This window comes from Crocuta crocuta, unplaced genomic scaffold, assembly GCF_008692635.1.
Source record: "Crocuta crocuta isolate KB4526 unplaced genomic scaffold, BGI_CrCroc_1.0 scaffold176, whole genome shotgun sequence".
NCBI classification, from domain to species: Eukaryota; Metazoa; Chordata; class Mammalia; order Carnivora; family Hyaenidae; genus Crocuta; species Crocuta crocuta.
The window spans coordinates 3,219,209-3,243,134 of record NW_027531905.1 but is presented as its reverse complement, the minus strand read 5'-3'; the positions used below and the strand labels follow the sequence as shown (position 1 = coordinate 3,243,134).

Sequence of the window (23,926 nt, the reverse complement as noted above, 5' to 3'; positions counted from 1 at the left end):
AATTTTAAAAACAAGGAGAATGCAGTGTTTTTTGAAATTCCCTCAAAAGTAATATACTTCTACATTTCAAACTATTCACAAAAAGTCAAGAGCTAGACATCAGAGTGTTTTTTACCTCTGATACCATAATAGATTTTTAATATAATTTAAGTCATAATTAAATACCCAAATGAATGAGTTGCCCTAGAATGTACAATCACACCTATAACAGTCATTACCCATGGAAACCTCATTCAAGGCAAACACCAAGCTGAAGAGACTTAAGTGTTCAGACTGATGGTTCAGAATCCATTCAGCTGCTGGCAGAACCACTTAAAGGAGTAGGTCTGTATTGTTAGGGGTGATTGCTAAAGGCGAATATTTGGGCAAGAAAGAACCAGGAGCAATTCTGAGCCTCTTCTTCAGAAAAGCCAGGAAAGCTTCTTAGAAAAGAAAGGTTTAGGTAGTTAGCTCCATGTGAAAAGATATGAAAGAGGCAGAAAATTTCAAAGAGACATTATAAAATTTCTTAATAGTGGGAATTACTATGCACTCCCACAGTACAGCTCACCCCTGGGCCAGCATTAGACAGTATATTAGACAGTAAAACTTACTAATACATTCATTTTGGATCCATCATAAGCATTTGGGAAATCAGAAGCTCATTTTCAGTGTAAGTCCCATCTACATAGAACTATTCTTTTACCGTTTGGACTAAACTGACAGGTTGATTCAAAAGGGGAAAAATATGGAAATACTATTTGCCTCTAATATTTGACCAACCACATGATTTAAGTAACCAACTTCACAGGTTGCTTCTCTGAATTACATAGAAAAAGCTTAAGTTAAGTAGCCCATAACTGGTGAATAAATGGATAAAGTCAAACCTTAGCACATACCCCATGGGCATACCTTCTGTTAGAAGTCACAGAAAGGAACACTCTGAATCCCTTTGGAAACTTGGGTCACACTAAGGACTGTCAGAGCTCTCATTAGGGGGTTCAGCTGGCACTGGTGGAAGTATTAGGGATCCTTGCATAGGTAAGAGAAGCTGGGAGGGGCAAAATTGCTCCGGGGTTAGGTGATATTTGTTGCTCTCAGCATCCTGAATTTCGTTATTCACCAAATAAGGAAGCATCAAGTGACTGTACTAGCTGATGACCAAGGACATAAAATATTGTCTTCCCTCTTCCCTTAGATCAATAGTCCTCAAATTTTAGCGCTTAAGAATCATTGCATGTTCGGTTAGATGAAGAATCCCAGGCCTCCTTAGATTCAGTATGTCCGGGGTAGGGCCCAGGAATCATTATTGTGAATAAGCCCCTTGGATGATTCTGTTGAGGGGGGTCTTGAGCCTATGTTTTAAGAAACTCTGCCCGGGCTCTGTGTGGGATTTGCCTGTTTAATTGATCCTGGATATAAGGCGAGATGTAAGAGGATGATATAAGTTAGGAAAAGAAAGACTCCCCGGGGACAATCAGAGCCAAAGACAGTCACAGCGGCCAGTTGATCCGGCTGGATGATGGGGAGGCTGGAGTCAGGACAGGTGGAGGGGACACGAAGAAATACTGCATGGGAAGACATGGTTTCTCTCTATTCGTGGCTCTGTTGTGGATGCTCTGCATCCAAGCCTTAGCTTCTGTGTCATCCATGCCGGCATCACAACATAAATAAAAATCTCCTAATATTCTGCAAGCAAAACTCTACTCTCTCTAGTCCCCACTCCCCAGGACCTTCCAAAAGGCTAAAAGTCCTGAGAAGGGCTACCTGGGACCAATAACGTCTTCATCATTGATTTCATGAGAGAAACATTAAGTAGAAATTAGATCTTGCTCATAATGTGCAAATTTTGCCATTAAACATTTGTAGCTTCACAGGGAATTTTCCCTTTGGTTATATAGCAGTGGGGCTGTTTTTCTCGTGTGTTAAGTAAAAACATTCACATCATCTCACTTTCCTGGCTCTGTCTCAATGACAGATATTTAGTGAAAGCAAATAAGGCTTCACCATATTTTCTTTTAGTAATTAAGGACCTGTTAAGTTTGTCAATTTAGAAAACTTTTTGGATTCCTGTCTAAAATCTCATGACATATTCATTTAAACTAAAAGCAGATGCTTGCTTTGAAAAAGTATTGACATTTTGGGAGAATTTAGGAAATGCCAGCAACAGAAATAAATGGATTTGGCAATCTACTTGGCAGCAGTAAAATTTCCCATTAACCACCGTGTGAACTTGGGAGTGCTGGGGAACTCCCTTAATTACTCTTCCATTGTTGGAGTGTTCTGTTGTTGTTGGGTCCCGAAATGTCTCTCACAAAGGAAAAAGATGATGATTTTTTTTAGGGGTGGGGGTGGGCAACAGATAGATTTGACCAGCTCTTCTGAAAAACTGAATTGTGAAAGTCAAGTTATAAATATCTGACAGATGATCTTTTCAGTGCATACATTGTTCTATGGTTCTGCTATTGGTATTTCCTATGGTTCTATTGGATCATACTTTGTGTAGTGTCTTTCATGTTCAAGTTTGCTGAGCACATCTATGGGCAATGTTCTGGAAATACGGCATCTAGTTTACTGGTGTTCATGCCTGTAGTTCTACTTGAGTTTTTATGGAAGCCACACAGGAAAACTGTCTGGAGAATAGATTCATATTACGTGGTGATGAAGAATGGATTTTTTTTTTCAATTCAAAACTATAGTCACTATAATTCACATTCTGAGAGTAGATCACACACACCTCACACCCTCCTCCAACACAGGCAGGTTTATAGGATCAGACTGAGGTCACTGCAGCCACAATGGGAGGCAGTTGGGATGCCCACCCTGTGCGGTGTGAGTGGTCAATCTTTGGTTCCCTTTAACAACTCTCTTCCCAGCTGGAAACTGAGGAGCAGAATAGTGGAAAGTTCTGATGTTGTCCAGTTACAGTGCAGCAGAGATGCAGACATTGCTCAGACAGCAGCTGGCACGGCGTAGGTCCTGAGGAAATGTTCGTCCGGAATCCCTCCCCTTTCACTCCTTTAGAAGGCTCTTGATGTCTTGATCAGCTCCACGAGGTGACTGCCCTGAACCCCGGCAGCAGGATGCCGGCCCCACCAGGCCCTTGCTCCCGCACACATGGAGTCAGTTCTGTGCCACAAGCTCACGGAGGTGAGTAGGAGGTGAAGGGAAATACTCCCAAGCCAGCATCACTTCAGAGCTCACACAATATCACTGCTAAGCTTCCATGATTTGAAGGAACGCATAGAAACAATGCTTTAGAAACTGGGAAGTTTGGTCCCTGGAGGAGAAGGCAGCTGAGGATAGCCTGATTTAGCCAGGATTCATTTACCCCATACATAAGGGGTCACTGTGATGATGCAATTGTTGAATGAACATCCCTAGTTTTAGGATCAGGCTGATTGCTGTCTAAAAAAATTTTTTTTAATGTTTTTANGGATTCATTTACCCCATACATAAGGGGTCACTGTGATGATGCAATTGTTGAATGAACATCCCTAGTTTTAGGATCAGGCTGATTGCTGTCTAAAAAAATTTTTTTAATGTTTTTAAAATTTATTTTTGAGAGAGAGAGAGACAGCATGAGCAAGGGAGGGTCAGAAGGAGAGGAAGACACAGAACCCTAAGACAGGCTCCAGGTTCTGAGGTGTCAGCTCAGAGCCCGACGCGGGGCTGATCTCAGGTGAGATCATGGCCTGAGCTGAAGCCAGATGCTCAACTGACTGAGCCACCCAGGTACCCCCGGCTGACTGCTGTCTAAATCCCAGCTCTGCCCTCATTAGCTATAGGACGTGGATTAGATGTCCCATCACCATGAGCCTCAGTGGCCAAACCTGTGAAACATGCACATGGATCCCTACCCGCCAGGTCCAGTAAGGGTGCAATCAATGCACACAGGCCTGGAGGAGTGTCTGGCACATGGGAAGATGCAGTAAATGTTAGCTCTACTTGCTCCTTCTCCACTTTTCAGCCAGATTTCCATCTGGAATCATTACCAGAAGCCTCACAACTAATTTCTCAGCACAAACAGAATGCTGTCCCAGGGCGTCTATTCCATCTGCAGAGAAAAGGGACTTGCAAGTTCCTTTCTGGTCTTCCTCTTACCCTGCAGTGAAGGGATCAGAAGCTTGGAGTCCTAGTTGCAGCTCAAGAGATTTATGGGATCGCCTGCTCCCATCTCTGCTTTCAAAAAGGAGGAGACTGAGTCTAAAGGAGGCTGAATATTCCCCAAAGCTGTTCAACTGCAGGGGTATAAATGTGTTATCTACTTCTGATTCATTATTAATTTTATACCAAGAAGCTGAGCTTCAAATTGGAAGTGGGAAATTATGTCCCTGGGCTAATAATTAAGAATAGCTAAAACTTATTTCATCTTCATGGGGGTCTAGGTCCTATGTTAAGTACTTATATGCATTATCATGTTTAGGACTCATGAAAACAAGTTACAGTATTATTTCCACTTTGTAAGTAATTGGAGGCAGCGAAAAATAAAATTGTTTTCCCAAGGTCACCTACTACTACATGGTGTATAGATCCAAACTCACTAAGTTCTTCTCCAGCTCCTGGTCCTGAGGAGAGATGCAGAGACAGTGTGACAGATGTAACAGAAAGTGCTGGCTACCGAGTTCCCACTTCACAGAGCTCACTGTTCACCACCCCGGCTGCCTGGTTCCCTGGCTCTAATGGGAGAGTGAGAGTGGCTGTCCCCTGCCCAGCCAGAGCGGGCAGGAGTGTGAGGCCTGAGGAAGCGCTTAGTCATTCAAGTGTCAGTTATTAGCATCTTAGTCACTTGTTGGAGGAGAGGTGGCAGAAAGGTTGAGGGCAGAGGGCCGTGCAATGCTGCCCAGCAGACAGGTGGTACTGCCTGAAAGCAGCAGGCTGGGTCCTTGAGGGAGGGGAACATGAGAGGAAGACTATAAGGCAAGCTTCATGCCCCCACGGCACTTCCTGGCATAACCCCTTGGGCCACAGGTAAGTGTGGGCCAGGGAACATAGAAAACAAGCATATTCCTCTTTCTGCCCTTCATGTTTCCCCTCCTGGCCTACACAGGGCTAATGATGGATATGAAAGCCTTTTGATGATCTTTAACAACTCATATTCCAGATTTAGCCTCTGTGTCAGGACAAAATTGATCTACCAGATTAAACATAAAAAATTGAGCTGCTTGGTCCCCTAAGGTAAGACAATGTATGCAAGAAGAAATTTCCAACAGTTACCCTCATTTCCTTCTTACTGAAAGTTTTTTTTTTTAAATTTTTAAAAAATGTTTATTCATTTTTGGAAAGAGTAAGAGAGAGAGACAGAGTGCAAGTGGGAGAAGGGCAGAGAAGGAGGGAGACATAGAAGCCGAAGCAGGCTCCACGCTCTGAGCTGTCAGCACAGAGCCTGATGCAGGGCTTGAACTCATGAGCTGTGAGATCATGACCTGAGCCAAAGTCAGATGTTTAACCGACTGAGCCACCCAGGAGCCCCTGAGATTTTATTTTAATTCCAGTTAGTTAACATACAGTGTTATATTGGCTTCAGGTGTACAGCGTAGTGATTCATCACTTTCTCGTTCATTTCCTTTATTCTTATAATTGACCTGTACCTTCTTTAAGCTACATCTCCAGTGAAGAGTCGCTCTGAGACAGCACCACAATCTTAAGGAGACAAGACTGCCAATGGAGGCAGGGAAAGTTTGTGAAGCTTAAAGGTGAGGGGATAATTTTCAGGACAGGGGAGACCACTAGATGCTCTAGTACTTGACAAAACAGTCTGGCATATTTAGTTATCCTCTGTCATAAATATTTATGCAGGAAGAGAAAAAACATTCCAATTCTTTCAAGAGAATGTAAACGTAACCAGGGGAAGCTTGCCCTCCCTCACGGTGCATCCTGAACAGACTGTCTTCTGGACTCACCAGTGTTTACTGCAGCCATTAGAGCAAAGAAAGGATTGAGGAAATGGACCCTTTTTTGCAAACCACACTATAGGTTTAAAACAACTCACTCATGCTCAATTCACTTAGCAATCCCAGCATGAATGAATAGAGCTTTGGTAGGGGAGAGATACTTACAAAAATATTTTAACAATTAGCAATCTGTTTATACACAAATAACTTTCAAATCTGGAGGAAATAGGTAATCATTCTCATTATTTCCCAGATAATCTAGTTTTGTGCAAACACTGAATGGAAGATAAAAATGCAAATGAAACCATATTTTGGATACACTAGAAGGATTTTCACGTTAAAACCTACGTGGTATTGCCTCAAATGAAGTTTGCAGGCTTGTATTTCACATTTGTTGACAAGTGGCCAGTGCGGCTGTGCATCGTGGTTCACACGGCTTGGAAGAGGGATAGGAAAGATGGAGGGAAGTTGTAGCATTTATGGAAAGTCCCAAATGTTAAGGCATTTGGACTCTGTGTGTATGTAATGGGCAATCAGTGAACCTCTCAGGCGCCCCTCAATTTATAGGGAAGGTGGGAGAAGAACAGATGTTAGAATAGAAGGAAAAAACTATGTATTATGATACATGCAATGAAATAAAGAGCTTCAAAACAGGAGGAGGCCAACAGTGTCATATTCTTCACTTCAGAGACATCAGGGAAATGAGAGCTGAATGAACAGGTGAGGAGGAAGAATAAGCAGCAAATGCTAACCATTCTTGCCAACTGGACCAGAAAAATTTCAGAAGGAGAAAGGAGAACAGCTTGAGAGAATGGCTGAACTGAGAACGATTCTCTAGGGGAACCTGGCGGGGATACAGACATTTGTGGAATGGGAAAAATCCGAAGACCTAAGAGACAGCCCCCAATAATGGGTAGGGTAAGGGGAAAGAAATATGATCAAGAACACATGTGGATTTTACACTAATGCCTACTCAGGGCTAAAATAAAAAAGATTGACAATACCAACTGTTAGGGTATGAAGCTCCTGGATCTCTTACCGTTGTTGATAGGAGTACAAGTGGTACAATTACTCTGAAGAACAGTTTGGCAGTTTCTTAAAACATTAAAGATACATTTACCCACAATTCTACTCCTAGACATTTACCTGTGAAAAATGAACGTACAAGACTGGGGCCTGAATAGTCATAATATGAATATTCATAATCACTCAAACCTGCAAACATATCAAGTATTCACTCACAAGAAAATGGATAAACAAAATTATAGTATATTTACACGATGAAATACTACTCAGCAATAAAAAGAAATGTAACATAGAACCACATGAATAAGACTCAAAACACTATGCTGAGTAAAAATACCCAGATGCCAAAAAGTACATATGAATGATTACTTTTCACTGAAGCTCTAAAACAGGCTAAACTAATTTATGGTGTAAAGAATCAGAATGACCGCCTTGAGTGGGGAGAAATTACTGGATAGAGGCACGAGGGGTCTTTATGGAGTGATGGGAATGTTCTGTTATCTTGGAGGCAATTATAAGAGTATACAGAATTGTCAAAACACAGAATTTTTTTCTATGGTAATTATGACTCAACCTAAAAAAAATGCAAATAAACAGCACATAAACACGATGTAAGCACTGGCTTACATGATGTAGGCAATGGTGAACAATGTTTCCTCCCATGGAAGAGCAACAGAAGAGGGAGACTGTGAACATGCAGGGAATTTTGAGGTAAGAAGGGAAGCTGAAAAAATTGACCATGAATGACTTGAATGTTCTTAGTAAAAGTAAGGGCTGTTGTTATTTTCTGGGTATGTTTATGACTACTGAGGAGGGGAAGAAGGATCCGTGTATTAGGAAAAGAAAATAAAAATTGGGAGATATTATAAGATCATAAGAGATGAATCTCTAGCAGCCTTAACTCCTGACCCTGTTTGGTTTCACAATGCTTTCTTCAGAGTTTTGTTAGGGTCCTAAGTCAACTCAGATTTGTTTTTCATCCCTAACGCTTGACAGATTACATGATGGTCTAGAGCATAATTTCCTGACAGGTGAAAATTGCTTCTTGGATTGGAAGTAGTGCAGTGAAAATAATATTAGATTACATATAAGAAATAAAATTAGATAGGACAATGGTTTGTGGTCTCCCAAAGCTCAACCCTACCTAACAAGTCTTATTCTTGAGTATTTATTAGGGATGGATTTTTATCAGAGATTTTTTCTTAATCACTAAGAAAAAATGCTTTAAAAGGCTCCTAGGGTGAGGGTAATAATGAAAAGGAGTTGAGAAATACTGGTCTAAGGAAAGCAAAATGCAGGCAATGGGGAAAATTGAGTTGGGGCCTGGTCTGGCAAGTAAATGACAGTCAAGATGTGGAATAGTCTATGCTGATATCACATGCATGAGTGAAATTGATAAATTAGAGATGGGATTATAAATTATGAATATAAAAATCAGAGAGAACAGGGGCTCCTGGGTGGATCAGTCAGTTAAATGTCTGACTTCAGTTCAGGTCATGATCTCACGGTTCAAGAGTTCGAGCTCTCGGTTGGGCTCTGTGCTGACAGCTTAGAGCCTGGAGCCTGCTTCTGATTCGGTGTCTTCCTCTCTCTCTGCCCCTCTCCCACTTGTTCTCTCTCTCTCTCTCTCTCAAAAATAGATAAACATTAGTAAAATTAAAAATAAATAAATAAATAAATAAATAAATAAATAAATAAATAAATATCAGAGATTGAAAAGCAGGGTGGTTGGAAAGAGGGAGTAAGGGGAATAACACTGGTCATGGAAGGCATGACAATACTAAGTCTTAAAAAAGACAACTGAACACAGAGAAGAGCTTGAAGGTGGCAGGTCATAATCACAACCCCATCAAAGGGTCAGTAGGAATGGCAGAGGGTGAAAGGGAAGTGGGGGCAGAAGTAAGAAGTTAAGGTCAAAGAGGAACATCAGAATTCCGGTGACAGAGAATAAAAAGGTCTGTGTAAAAAGCCCATGGCATGGCCATGTTGGTGAGTGGTGAGGTAGAGCAGAGCCGGGGGGTCCAGGGGTGAAGCTGGCAGAGCGACTGGGTGACTGATTAAGTTGGGGAGGGGCTGTACTGGGATTGAGACTGCACATAAATAAGGTTGGAAGTAACCCTGAATACCAACAGGTCACCATAGTGGTGGGGGCAAGGAGTGAGATCTCACTCCAAGTGAAGGGTGCAGAACTTGTCCACCCAAAGTTGACATCCTAATGTAGTGGAAAGGACTCCAAAAGCTTTTCTTTATCCAGTGGGTTGGCATTTTGGGTTCTCTGAGGCTTCCGTTGAAAAGGAGAGAAGAGAACTACCGTCTTGAATGTATCAATTCCTTTTCATAAAATAAAAAGGTGGTGTAGCTAGTATCAAAGCTATAAAGAAATTTATCTCAAACATTTAAATTTATTCAAAGATAATGGTCACCCTTCCTTCCATGTCCTTTTACTCTTCAGACTTTAATTTTCTAAAGGGCTAAAGAAAATTAGATTCTAAAAAAAAATTAGATTTTTTTTTCCAAATTCAACTTCTATATAGTTCAATTTTTGGATTTTCCATTTTACTTTCTTCTAAATTTTGATCATAGTATTTTTTATAATACTCACATAACACCCATACCTCTCACGTGAATGGAAGGTAGTTTTGGCAATGAGGGAGGTATGGTATATAATTCTTTAAGAGGGTCCTTTCATATTCTGTTTCAGTAACAAACACTAGCAGCTATTTTCCCCAAGTAGTCAAAAAATATTTTCCTATGCCCTGAATTTAAATATTCGATTATATTCTCTTGAGTCATCAGGGACTTCTGCTCTTTTCATCCATGAAAAGTTTATGCTAATCTTGCCTATTTCCTTTTACATTTTAGGTTTCAAAGAAAGCCAACAAAAATTAATATAAATTAAGAATGCTGGCATGGGTAGCTGTTCCTTACCAATCTGTCACACTGTGAATATGCTGCACAGAATCATAACAGATTAGCTTCGAAGTCCAGTGAAATGGTCATGAAAGAGGCCAAATATATTTGAATAGCACTCATTGAAATCTATTGCTATGCACAGGTCTAAAGCTGTATGTCATATAATTCCAAGAATTCAAATGACATTTGTCCTCAGTGCCATAATATTTCTGGGATGGTCTGACGGAATCACATTTTATTTAGAGCTTCTGGGCCTGGACAAAGACTTAATTTCTCTCAAAGTCAAAGTCATTAATAAAGGTCTGTGCTGTGCAATACACCAGCCACTAACCACATGTGGTTACTAAACACCTGAAATATTTCTAGTCTGCTAGACTGAAAGTATGAGACATACACTCGATTTCAAAGATTGACGATAAAAAAGATACACACTAGCTCAGTAATATTTTTACATGTTCAGTTTTAAAATTAATTTTTAATACTAATTACATGCTAGAATGATATACTATTTTGGATATACTGGGGTTAAATAGAACACATTATTATAATTAATTCCACCTTTTTTATGTTCTGAAATATGACTACTTGAAAATTTTAAATTACAGATTCTGGCTCTCATTGCATTTCCACTGGGCAATGTGGCTCTAGGTTGTATCCCAGTTTTGAGGTGAGCCACAAGGAGGCAGTTGAGTGTGGGCAGACAGATCTAGCTTCAATTCCCAGGCCTTCTATTTCTTCAATAAGGGACCTTGGCACATGACTTCTCCAAGCCTTAGTTTCTTTATTTATAAAACAGGAATGATGACAGTGCCTTGTTTTCAGGGATGAGCAAATCTAACACTTGTGGCCAAACAGATGCCTGGGATCCAGAATGAGCAGTAAGTTCTAGATTAAAAAAAAAAAAAAAGGCACAATTCAAAAAATTATCTGCCTGATAAGAAACAGACAGGGTGAAAATCTTAAGTAAACAGCAAAATGGATCAAATCAAACAAAATTTAAAATATTCTTATCTTTTTTTTTTTTTTTTTCTTTGACCCACTGCGAGTAGCTGACATATATTAAGGTAAGTGGAAATGAAACTCAAAGTTAACTAAATGTGGATTAGCTCTATTTTCTGGGTCACCTCTCTCTGCTACTAAGGGATATAATATAAAGAAATATCACTATTCCCCCCCCACCCAAAAAAAAAAAAAAACTCATGATAGGACTTTCTCACAGAGGGCAATCACATTCCATTAAATAGCTAAGTATTAAGTAATTCTTGGATTGGAGGGGTATTTGGACAGTATAGGGAAAGGGAAGTGAACAGAATAGGAATCCAAGCGCAGGGATTCAGTCCTAGCTCTGACAATGCCTAGGCTCTTGGTTTCTCCATCTGTAAAATGGGGATGCAGATGATAATACCTCTCACAATAGATTAAAGATAAATAATGAATACAAAAGCACTTATCTATAAACTGGATAGTATTATATAAATGTTAGCTATTATCATGATTTTATTCTACTGGATTGTAAGGATAATCTACATAGATACAGCCACTCTGCTCTCTGGTATAAATAAAAAGAACAAAAGGCAAACAATGGTGACTTTGCACAAGGTACTCAACTTCTCAGAACCTTGGTTTCCTCTTCTTCTCTGTCTACTTTAAGGAGTCACTAGGAGGGCTTCATTAAAATATAGTGCACTCAGAAAACTACAGTCTTACACAAATGTAAAGCATTGTCTTTTGTTTGGATAACCATCAAAAGTTGATTTTGACAAAATCTCTCACAAAGAAAAAATCCTATGCTCAGTATCCAGAAATCCCTCCTACTGTGAAAAGTAGCCATTGCCATGCTCCAAAAAAACAATTCCTTATCCTTTTAACTCACAGATACTCATTCAAGATAATAGTGGCAATAATATATGAATTGAAAAGGAAGGTTAGAGTGCGCATCTCTTGTTCAGGTCTTGGCAGGATGAAATTCATGAACTGTCTGCCATCATTTTCAAGTAGAGGTCCATTCAGCACAATATTGTAACCATAACTGCAGGACATCATTCCTAACAGGAACTGTCATTAAAGCTGGCTCTTTGGGGGAACAAATACTCATATGTGGTCTTTAAAATCAGTACCATGTTGGGATGCCTGGGTGGCTCAGTCGGTAAAGTGTCTGACTTTGGCTCAGGTAGTGACCTCACGGTTCGTGGGTTCGAGCCCCCCGTCGGGCTCTGTGCTGACAGCTAGCTCAGAGCCTAGAGCCTGTTTCAGATTCTGTGTCTCTCTCTCCTCCCCGCCCCCCCCCCAAACTCGTGCTCTGTCTCAAAAATAAATAAAACTGTAAAAAAAATTAAAAACAAAATCAGTACCATGTAATCCAGTTACCCCAAAAGACACTGACAGGACTTTATCCAGTTACTTGGGCTCGAAGTTAGGACATAAAAAGACCCAACAATGACTTTTAAAAATGAGTCCTTAGAGCTTCGTATAAAGAAATAAGGGCTCATAAAAATAGCAGAGTAAAATAAAGGCACTCTATTGACCTGCAATTAGTTATCTGCAATAACAGAGAACTCAATTTCCCCACATCTCTTGATTGGTTATTATTTTTAATGAGAGCGAACTGGTGATAAAATGGTTTTTCTGTCACAGTGTGTATTACTTCATTCTTAGTTGTTTTTCAACATTCTCAATTTGTATCAAATTGTAACAATAAATTACCTAATTTGAAAAATTAAGTTTATTTGGTTTTTACTGATTTATAGTTTTATTTCTTTCATTTTAAGTGTACTTGCCTCACATTTACTTATTTTTGTATAGTATTCCTTGATTTTGTACTCCTGTACATGGATAAAGCCATTTTGTTTTCTTGTTTTGTTTAGAAAAATTTTTTTTAACATTTATTTATTTTTGAGAGACAGAGAGAGACAGATCATGAGCAGGGGAGAGGCAGAGAGAGAGGGACACACAGAATTGGAAGCAGGCTCCAGGCTCTGAGCCGTCAGCACAGACCCTGACGTGGGTCTCGAACCCACAAACTGTGTGATCATGACCTGAGCCAAAGTTGGAGGCTCAACCGACTAAGCCACCCAGGTGCCCCTGGATAAAGCCATTTTGAAACAAAATTTCAGACTAAGGGGGTGCCTGGGTGGCTCAGTCAGTTAAGTGTCTGACTCTTGATTCCAGCTCAGGTCCTGATCTCCTGGTTTGTAATTTCGAGCCCTGCATTGGGCTCTGTGCTGACAGGACAAAGCCTACTTGGGATTCTCTTTCTCCTCTCAGCCTCTCTCTGTCTCTCAAAATAAATAAATAAACTTAAAAAAAAACACCTTCAGATTCAGGATGGCACCTATCACTTCATACTATATTAGACTGTTTTGTGATTAATCCATCCAATGCTTCTGTCCAAACAAGATTAGATGAAAACACACATCAATACACACATTAGGAGAAAGTATATGTAAAGCTATATATAAATCTGTATATGTAAATTAAAGGAGTAAATAAGAAGGTGAAGAAACTGCATTATACTGAGTTACTGAGATAATAAAGACAATCTTGTTGGGGCACCTGGCTGGCACCTTGGTTTCAGCTCAGGTCCGGATCTCACAGTTCATAAGTTCAAGCCCCACGTCTGGCTCTGAGCTGACAGTGTGGAGCCCGCTTGGAATTTTCTCTCACCCTCTCCATCTCTCTCTCTCTCAAAAATAAGTAAATACAGATTAAAAAAAAAAAAGACAAGCCTTTTAGGGAGAGGCTAAAAGAACAAAGCAAATCATTAGCTTTAAAGGTACCAAATAAGTGCTCTAGAAGTTTAGAGATGTGGAAACCAATTCAGTAAGTGTGTAGATGGTCAGCATCCTAATGAGCATCACTACAATCTCATTCCAAACATGTTCACCCTATTTCTGCTTCTGATATACCATCACCAACATACCAAGACTTTGTACTAATAAAAATACAAGATGCAAAAGTACCCCTGTGTGCTTTAGTCTTTGATGACAGTAATCCACTATCAACCTTTTACAGGGCAGTGACTATACCCGGTGACTAGTGACTGTATCAGGTAGGTCTTCCTAACAGCAAGAGTTACCATCACTAAGTCCAGGCAGGCCTCACTTTCTTACTGCTACTACGCACTGAATACGAGCTGTGGTCTGTCACCTGGCTACAGCTTTAGAGCATGCTGCTCTTCAGGGAGGAGTACTTTGACAAAGTATATGTGTGGAATACCTGCGAAATGCCTTATCAAAAAAAGAAAAGAAAAGAAAAGAAAAAATTGGGAAGTGTTATACTCCATATTGCCTTTTTGAAGACTTGCGGGGCATTTAGGATATTAATGGTTCTTTCAAGAGGAGAGTTATCCTGGTCTATCTTGGTGTTTCCTAAGTTTATCTGACCAAGTAACCCTTCCCTATTCCCACCCCTTCACAGATCATCTGTGAATCTCTCTCAGAACTAACATGAACAGGGGTGCCTGGGTGGCTCAGTTTGTTAAGTATCCCACTTTGGCTCAGGTCATAATCTCAGTTCGTGGGTTTGAGCCCCCTGTCGGGCTCTGTGCTGACAGCCAGCTCAGAGCCTGGAGCCTGCTTTGGATTGTGTCTCCCTCTCTCTCTGACCCTCCCCTGCTCATGCTTTCTCTCTCTCTCTCTCTCTCTCAGAAATAAACTAAAAAAAAAACCCCAAAAAACAACAAAACAAAACAAAACGAAACAAAACAAAAAAACCCTAACATGCTCAGAGAGACACTGTGGGAAATACTCCTTTTGAACTAATAAGGGATAGAATTAATTCAGATGAATATGACTTCCTCTCAAAGCTTGAAAACCCTTATTATCCCACTCTGGGAAGAGGTGACTGAAGGACGACCAAATGAGTGTCAAGAATTAAAGGGGTTCCAAAAATGACAAGAGCGCCTGGTCGAAGATCCACCTTGTACTTACTTGAGGAGATTCCCGAGATTGAAAAGAGCGCGGTTGTGCTGCGGATTTAGCTGGAGAGCCCTCTGATAGTATATCTTTGCCTCTGCTGTGTCTCTCGTCAGCGTTCCAAGGTTGTTCAGGGCACTGGCGTGGCGAGGATACAACCTGAAAAATTAGAAATATTAAGCCATGGTTGTTCAGAAAGTCCTAAGGTGGGCACAATTTGCTTCCTTCCCTCTCTCCTCCACTCTAGGAATGCCACAACCGAAGCAAAACACTGAATTCGTCCTTTATTTTAATGGGTTGTCCATGTGACATCTTAATGGCTAACTATGTATGCAGCTGCAGGCATATAAATGTGGCTGAGAAGCACATATTTGACAGTTGTGGGTAATATGTAAAGAACTCTCAAATGGTGCAAAAATAAACAGTATGCAAATCTATCAGGGTTAACCAAATTTTAGTCCTTTGGATACTACAATTACTTTCAATTTGCTTTGACGGAAAGTCCTCATTGCCTCCGTGCGTCTGAGTTTCTGGGCCGGGAGGACTGCTTGACCAGCTGGCCGTACAGTGCCCACTGTGTGCACAAGATGCTGGCAGTTCTTTGGATGAGGGCGTCTTCACGAACATATTTGGATGGGAAGACTGCCATTATTGGGAAAGGATAATGCACACTGTCTTCCCATAAAAATGAGCTTTACCCCCAAAATGGCTTTCTATCTTGGCTCTCTTTTTCCATTTTATCTCCTTTCTCTCCTTGTATTATAATTTGGTGCCAACTGGTCTGATAGAGTTCTCAGAATGAAAATCCTGACAAACATTTAAAAAAATAATAAGTAATGTACAATGAAGTGAAAAAACCATTCCCAGTATTCAAAACAAATGTAAAGGAGGACTGGGGATACATCAGTAAGCCAAATTTATGCTGATTAAGGAAGGAAAGGAATCAATTTACTTCCTTAACTCAAAACCATAAAGAAGGCAAATCTGCACAGCTACATACTTTAGTTGTTTCTGCTATATTTAGAGCTATATTTAGAGCAGAATGTTTAGCAAACTAAGAGGTTCACTCTGTCTCTGTTACCTGGAGTACTCAGAATATGCCCGTGAAGCTGCCTCTCAATGGAGAAAAGCTAAGATAATGCCCAAGAAATAAAAATAGGATGTGCACTTTTCAAGTCTCTTAACAATCAAATGACATGCTTGCCCCCTCCCACTCTGTCCCACACCTTCTAAGATCAATTATATTTGGGAGCAGAAGGGGGGTCCTATTTAAAAGGTCAACAAGACAAGTCTCATGGTTTGTCTTTCTAAATCTTGGCTTAACCTCAAATTTCCTAGGTTTATTTGACCATGTAATCCTTCTCTACTTCCTTCTAGAGCCACGATGAACACAATGAACATCCTTCAGAACTAGTATTTTGAGGAAGACATTATGAGTAATCCTCCTCATGACTGACAAGGACTCTCCTCAGAGACATGTTATGTCCTCCTAAAGCTTGAAAGCCCTAATTACTCTCAGTGGCTGCAGAGGCTGCTGGGGAGAGAGATATTATGAGAGGAAGTTGGGGAAAAGAAAACATACTGGGCCAGCACATGGCACTATCGTTTGTTTCTCTCTGGTCACCTTTGCTCAGGCAAAGGCAACCTGAGGTCCCTGGTGATAGCCCCACAACGCCGAGCATCACAGTCATGAGGGATGAGTCATTGGTTCTCTCTCTCTGAGATACTACTATGTGACATCAGATCTATGATGAGAGACAAAATGCTCTTGTACCTGTTCATTCACTTCATGCCCACAAAAGTCTCCTGAGAAGCTTATGGCTAAATGATTTTGGAAGTGGTTATGGAGAAGATATTACTGCCAGGACTCAAAGTCTTCTAAAGAAAAATTTTTCCCTTTTTTTTTGGCGCAGGTGAAGATGTTGAGCAAAGCTCTCTGACTTCCAAAGATTTAAGGGATGTCCAATGAACACAGTGAGAGTTCTCATTTCCTTGCAGACCAGCTGTAATAGAAAGCTTCCCGGGGACATCTATCTTCTTAAAACTTGATTTTTTCTTTGATTCTTTAGTTGGGAGCCCTTGAAATAAATATGTGAGGTGAAACCACTACCTATGGGAAAGGACCATCTAAGTTCAATAAGATCTCCCACTGTGGGCCGACCCAACTCTTGCAGCACCCATCTGCACTGTCAAGCAATTGCCCCCAGCATGGGCTCTCAGCCCACCTTCTCAAACTTTATGTTCCCTCATGATCCACTGTCACTTAAATAAACAGTCATGACTTTCAATTTCATTGAGTACAAAAATGTTTCTTTTTTTTTTTCAAATCAGACACTAAACTAAAGTCCACATCAAACTCTCAAAAACAAAAATAATCAGTGGAAGGAAGGCAAAATAAGCACTATGAGGGAAAAGGCCTTTAGTATGTCCTGTCCTCCAAGAACCTGTTTGCAACTGCAGAACCATGAAGCTTAGGACAGGTATTCGTGGCCAACCACAGCCAAGGAGAGGCTCTCTGTTAACAAAGAGTCCCAGTCCATCGAGGAAGAGGATTTCTGACATCTACACTGGTTTACTTAATCTAGTACCATTCATTGCCCTCCCCTTGAAAAAATGTGCAATATTGTTTATGCCTAATAGTAAGGGTCTGCAGGCAATATCCTCTCTTAGTGGGTATCCAATTAGGTTCACCTAATCACAAGCAAGCATTGCATTATTTATAAAATAAAGCTGAATTTCATTAAAAGGTTTCTTCAATAACCAGGTCAGGAAAAAAATACCACTCCTTATTTTGAGTCTTAGGCAGACGTAGATAGTTTCCTCAAACACATACTCTTTTCTTACTTACTGAAGACCTATAGAAGGACAAGAGTTATTTTGTGCTTTTACTTTCTAAATAAACTTGTGTTTGAATTATCTTGGGTCTAATTCAATGCTGAGGGCCCCAGGAGGGGAATTTTCTGCTGGAAAAATGAACAATTTAAGAGGTGTTTATGTTGCTACATCAATTGTCAGAATAAATTCAGCCTATCTTGACTTTGACTTCTACAGGTATGTTTTACAAAAGTTCTGTTAGTGATGGATTATTCCCTTCCCCACCTAAAAAATCTCAGCAAAAGCTTCACTGAACTAGAGTGGAGTGGTGATTTTCAGACCTATTTTTTTCACACTTTAGTACCTTTATTTATTTTTTTAAAANTTAGTGATTCATCACTTACATATAACACCCAGTGCTCATCCCAACAAGTGCCCTCCTTAATGCCCTTCAACCCTTTAGCACTTCCCCCCACCCAACACCCCTCCAGCAACCTTCAGTTTGTTCTCCATATTTAAGAGTCTCTTATGGTTTGTCTGCCTCTCTGTTTTTATATTATTTTTGCTTCCCTTCCCCCATGTTCATCTGTTTGGTATCTCCACATGAGTGAAATCATATGGTATTTGTCTTTCTCTGACTTATTTCACTTAGCAGAATACACTCTAGTTCCATCCCATGTTGTTGCAAATGGCAAGATTTCAGTCTTCTTGATAGCCGAGTAATATTCCATTGAATATATATGCCACATCTTCCTTATCTATCCATCCGTTGAAGGACATTTGGGGTCTTTCCATATTGACTACTGTTGAATGCTGCTATAAACATTGAGGTGCACGTGTCCCTTTGACACAGCATTTTTATATCATTTGGATAAAAATACCTAGTAGTGCAATTGCTGGGTTATAGGGTAGTTCTATTTTTAATTTTTGAGGAACTTCCATACTGTTTTCCAGAGTGGCCGCGACAGTTTGCATTCCCACCAGGAGGGCACAAGGGTTCCTCTTTCTCTTCATCCTTGCCAACATCTGTTGTTGCCTGAGTTGTTAATCTTAGCCATTCTGACAGGTGTGAGGTGATACCTCGTTGTGGTTTTGATTTGTATTTTGCTGATGATGAGTAATATTGAATGTTCTTTCATGTGTCTGTTAGCCATCTGTGTATCTTCTTTGGAAAAGTGTCTATTCATGCCTTTTGCCCATTTCTTCACTGGATTATTTGTTCTTTGGACGTTGATTTTGATAAGTTCTTCATAGATTTTGGATACTAACCCTTTATCTGATATGTGATTTGCAAATATCTACTCTTCTGTTAGTTGCCTTTTAGTTTTGCTGATTGTTTCCTTCACTGTGTAGAAGTTTTTGTTTTGTTTTGTTTTGTTTTATCTTGATGAGGTCCCAAAAGTTCATTTTTGCTTTTGTTTCCCTTGCCTCCAGAGACATGTCAAGTAAGAAGTTGCTGTGGTTGAGGTCTAAGAGGTTTTGCCTGTTTTCTCATCTAGGATTTTGATGGTTTTCTGTGTACATTTAGGTCTTTCAAACATTTGGAGTTTATTTTTGTGTATGGTGTAAGAAAATGGTCCAGGTTCATTCTTCTGAATGTTGCTGTCCTGTTTTCCCAACACCCTTTGCTTAAGAGACTGTCTTTTTTCCTTGGATATTCTTTCCTGCTTTGTCAAAGACGAGTTGGCCATACATTTGTGGGTCCATTTCTGGGTTCTCTATTCTGTTCCATTGGTCTGTGTCTATTTTTGTGCCAGTACCATACTGTCTTGATGATCATAGCTTGAAGTCTGGAATTGTGATGCTTCCAGCTTTGGTTTTCATTCTCAGGATTGCTTTGGCTATTTGGGGTCTTTTCTGGTTTGATACAAATTTTAGGATTGTTTGTTCTAGCTCTGTGAAGAATGCTGGTGTTATTTTGATAGGGACTGCTGTTCTCCATATTTAAGAGTCTCTTATGATTTGTCTCCCTCTCTGTTGTTATCTTTTCGTCCCTTCCCCTATGTTTATCTCTTTTGTATCTTAAACTTCACATGAGTGAAATCAGATGATATTTATCTTTAACTGACTGATTTATTTCGCTTAGCATGATAAACTCTAGTTCCATCCACATTATTGCAAATAGCTAGATTTCATTCTTTTTGGTTGTCGAGTAATAGTCCATTGTATATACATACCACATCTTCTTTACCCATTCATCAGTCGGTGGACATTTGGGCTCAAACCTATTTTTTTAAGACCAGTGTGAATAGCTCCTGGATTTTCTTTCTCATAGTCTTACTTAACATTTGTGTTGTTTATGGGGGCTCTCTTGCTATTTCCTAATTCTTATCATTTATATCAGTGATAAATTCTTAAAAATTTATGATAGAAAACATGTTATATTGTCAAGCAGTTCTAGGGTATAAGGAAGCTTATTTTTTCTCTTTAAAAATGAAATGTAAACATAGAGATAGAATTATGAACTGAAGAGAATTTTTCTCAAGTATTAGATAATTTGTATTTTTTTTTATTAATGTTTACTTGTTTATTTTGAGAGAGAGAGAGTATGAGCAGGGCAGTGACAGAGAGAGAGAGAGAGGGAGAGAGAGAATCTGAAGCAGGTTCTGTGCTGTGAGTGCAGAGCCTGATGGCGGGCTCGATCCCAAGAACTGTGAGATCATGAGCTGAGCCAAAACTAAGAGTCAGACATTCAACTGATTAAGCCATCCAGGCGCCCCTGGATAATTTATATTCTTGATAAGCACACATCCACTTGAGCATTTAAGGGGTTCTTAATTTTTATCTAGTAGTGTTTCCTTAAGCAGGATTAACAGAGTAGGTAGTTGAGGATATATTACTCCCCTCCACTCCCAATCACCTTAGCTCTGAGAAGCAACACTGACATCACTGGAGGGGGGGGGGAGGAGCAGAAACAAAAGAAATGGGTCCAAAGGGACCTGGGATGTATTAATGGCACCTCACATTTTAGAGTACTTTTCTTCCATTACTTCCTTTAAGACTCCTAATTCTTTAAGTAGAATTACTGTACTATTTTACAGTTGAAGAAAGAAACTGCGTAGATAATAGATTATTTAAAAAAAAATCTCAGAAGCATGTGTTCTGTTCCTGTAAATCAATTTAATGTCCCAAAACATGAGTCATTTGATCTTCAGCATATAAATAAACTGCTACAAACTAGAGCTTCCATTTAGAATAAATTCTCCTCTTTTTTTGGGGGAGGGGGGCAATCCATTCAACTATGATCTTATAGGAACTAGTTCTCAATGACAGAAGTAGAATAAACTCAATATTCAGGACACTTGGCTACTGAGATTCTTATGCACTGGAAAAATTTGTTACCTGCTGCACAAAATAGTCCTGGTACCTTGGAAAAGCACAGTATTAGAAAAAGCTATTCAGTGAGTCACATGATATATATACACTCTCTCATCTACTGTTCTTAAGATTTAACCTCAAGATCACTTGAAGATCCAGAGACATAAGATGTATGTGACTAAAGTTTGGTTTTATATTTTCTTTCAGTCATTTACTTTGAATTTTGTACAATGTGCTCAAAAGTTAAGGATGCTCTTAATTTTTCATCATTTGATTACCTTATATGGCATTTCACTGTGCACGCAATATTGTATCATGTGCTCCAGTCTGCAATTTCCTTTCCGAATATACACACCCTGATTTATTTGTCTGATTTTCATTCCACACATTAATTTATTTGAGGTTAACTATGCTAAGGTCAGATGTTTATTTTCTATTTCCTGCTGAGAAAAAAAAAAAAAAAGAATCCAAAAGAAAAACATGGTCTGCGGAAAAATTCAACCATAAAACCTGAATTTACTGGACTAAAAAAACTCCCAAAGTAAACTTTATTTCAGGAGTCAGCAGCATATTTTCAACCAGATTAGTCTCTGGCATTTTTTAAGTGCTTTCCTGTTACAAGATTTGAACTATCATGTCAGTAAAATGTACTGGGTAACACTGATTATTTATTGGTCTGCTTTTTTACTTGTTTGAAATTGCCATTAACACCCCGCAAACAAGTCTTACCACTTTCTTTTTGCACTATTTCAGATAGCTTTGGAAAAAAACCTCACATGCAATTTAGGGAAATGTGACACACTCTCTAACGAGGGCCAACTAAATTATCTGACCTCTCACAATAGATGACTTCTCACAGTGATCTAGAAGGACTCCACCCAATTGATTTTCCAAGATAATTTAGAGTAGAATCCTGTTCTCTGATGCCCTCAGGAAATGAGTCATCTTAAGTGGCTGAACTTTCCTGATTTCTGACAATTTAACTCTGGAGGTTGGGAAATGTGTTGAATTAAATGCTTCTCTGCTTTTTGAAATAGAAAACAGTAAACATAATTTAACCTTTCTCGGAGGCTTGGGGTGATTGTGGTGTACTTAGTTTTTTGTGGCAGATGGTGGGGAATTGTTTTGGTGGAGTAGGAAAAAAATAACTGTATATGGAGTCAGAAGCCATGTGTGACTTTCTAGCTATGTGATTTTGAATGTATGTCTGCCCTTTAGTTGCTTCCTCTATACTAGTAAGATCCATAACATACTGAGCTTCTGTGTGAAACATGAGATTATAGGTATTTTCAAACCCATCCTCATACCTGTTCTACTACAAATAATTAATGTTTTGGGATCAGTTGCAGGACCTCTGGCGGTAGTACTTGGCTGCCTCTTCAGCCCTAATGAACCCATGTCAGGCTCGAGCCGCCAGCTCTCCTTCTCTCATACAGATCTCTCGTCCTCCAAAAAAAATCAGTCTCTCCACTCCTGTCAATGGCCTTCAACTTGCTCCCATCAGTGAGAATAACATCCATTACTTCTTCATCACTAATCTAGTGAACACTCAAGTCATCTTGTTTCCATCTGTCTCTCCTATGCCGTGGGTTCTCAGATGTGAAGGACGTGTCACTCTCTCCATTTTAGAATGTAGGAATGTTCTTTGTCAAATCTTCATTCCAAAGCCTGTCAGTCCTTCATCATCTAAAGCAAATGATCCCCACAGGCACCTGAGGCACTTCCTCTGAGCCTTTCTGATATGCTGAACACCAAGTGAAATTCCAGACACGTGCAATTTTAAAAGCTACATTGAAGGTTGTAAGGAGATTCAAAGTCCTATGTGACAGATCAGTGTGCACATGGAATCCTTACTGTAATAACACTTCATGGCATGAATAGTACTCTGGTTGTTGTATCGACTTAGAAAAAAAGACAGTGGTGGGCAGGAAAGGTGTATCCATATTCCTAATGAATAACTGCCAATGAAGAAGATCATGAGGGACAGGGAGAGAAAAGGGTGCATATCCTGAATATCCACCTCAGGAATTGGTGGTCACCACCGGCAGGAACTAGGGGTATTAAACGGCTTGTGACACACGCAACAGCCCTGCACGACAGCGTTGTTTCATCTAAATTGTTGACGGCTCCCCCAGTGAGAAACAATGCTTGTTATTATGGAGGGGTCCTCTGACTTGAAGAGAGCCTGTGATATTTTATGCATTATATTCCCTCAGTCTTTCTTTCACCAATCATTTATTGGGCACTTACTATGGGCCCATAGCAATCAAGAGAAAGCAGTCCTTGCTCTCTAGGAGGTCCTGTGGCTGAAGAGGGAGAGACAAGGACACCAACTTACTTTAATGCACGATGGTCAGAGCACACAGGGCAGAGACAAAGCAGAAGGAGGGGAGTATGAGAGACAGGAGCTCATGGAGGGAGCCATGGAAATCACCAAGGTGTTGCCAGGGGAGATGATGCTTTACCAAAGGGGCAGTGAGAGTTAGGGGGAAGGGGAGACGGGATACAAGCAGCAAGAGGAAGAAACGTTGCTTCAGAGAGAAAAAGCAAAACCAAACAGAACTGAGGAAACAAAATATTTTACTCTGACTTATGCACAAACTAGAAAAGAGGGCAATAGAGGGAAAAGGAGCGGGTTTGGGATAGAAGGTGGTAATGTGAGTCTCAGGTGCAGAGAGGGTAATTTGTGGAAATGTCCAGGAATCGGACGGGTAGATGGCTCTGACAGGGGAAAGCTATGTGGTGAAATTACAGATTTGAGAGTTAATCAGCATATAGACACTAACTAAAGCCTTTGGAACTGAAGAAATCCCTTGGGAGGAAAGCAAAGATTGAGAAGAGAAGGTGGTCTAGCAGAGGGGTCTGAGGACTCCTTCATTAAGGGTTTGGAGAAGAGTCTAGAGGACTAGAAGAAAAACCAAGACAGCATAAAAGCTGCAAATGAATCCATTCTAAAAAGGAGGGAGTGATCAACAAAATTAATGCTGCTGAGAGTCAAGTAATTTACTTATTTATTTATTTTTAATGTTTTATTTATTTTGTATGTGTGTATAAGAAAGAGAGAGAGAG

General features: G+C 39.9%; 1 protein-coding gene across 1 annotated transcript in view; it reads right to left on the bottom strand.

The window, feature by feature from the left end:
- TMTC1 (transmembrane O-mannosyltransferase targeting cadherins 1) overlaps nucleotides 1-23,926 on the bottom strand; it is a 272,723-nt gene that overhangs the window by 40,735 nt on the left and 208,062 nt on the right. The window contains exon 12 of the mRNA XM_077774479.1: nucleotides 14,741-14,884. Coding sequence (XP_077630605.1) covers nucleotides 14,741-14,884 — 144 coding nt within the window. The remainder of the gene's footprint in view (nucleotides 1-14,740; nucleotides 14,885-23,926) is intronic.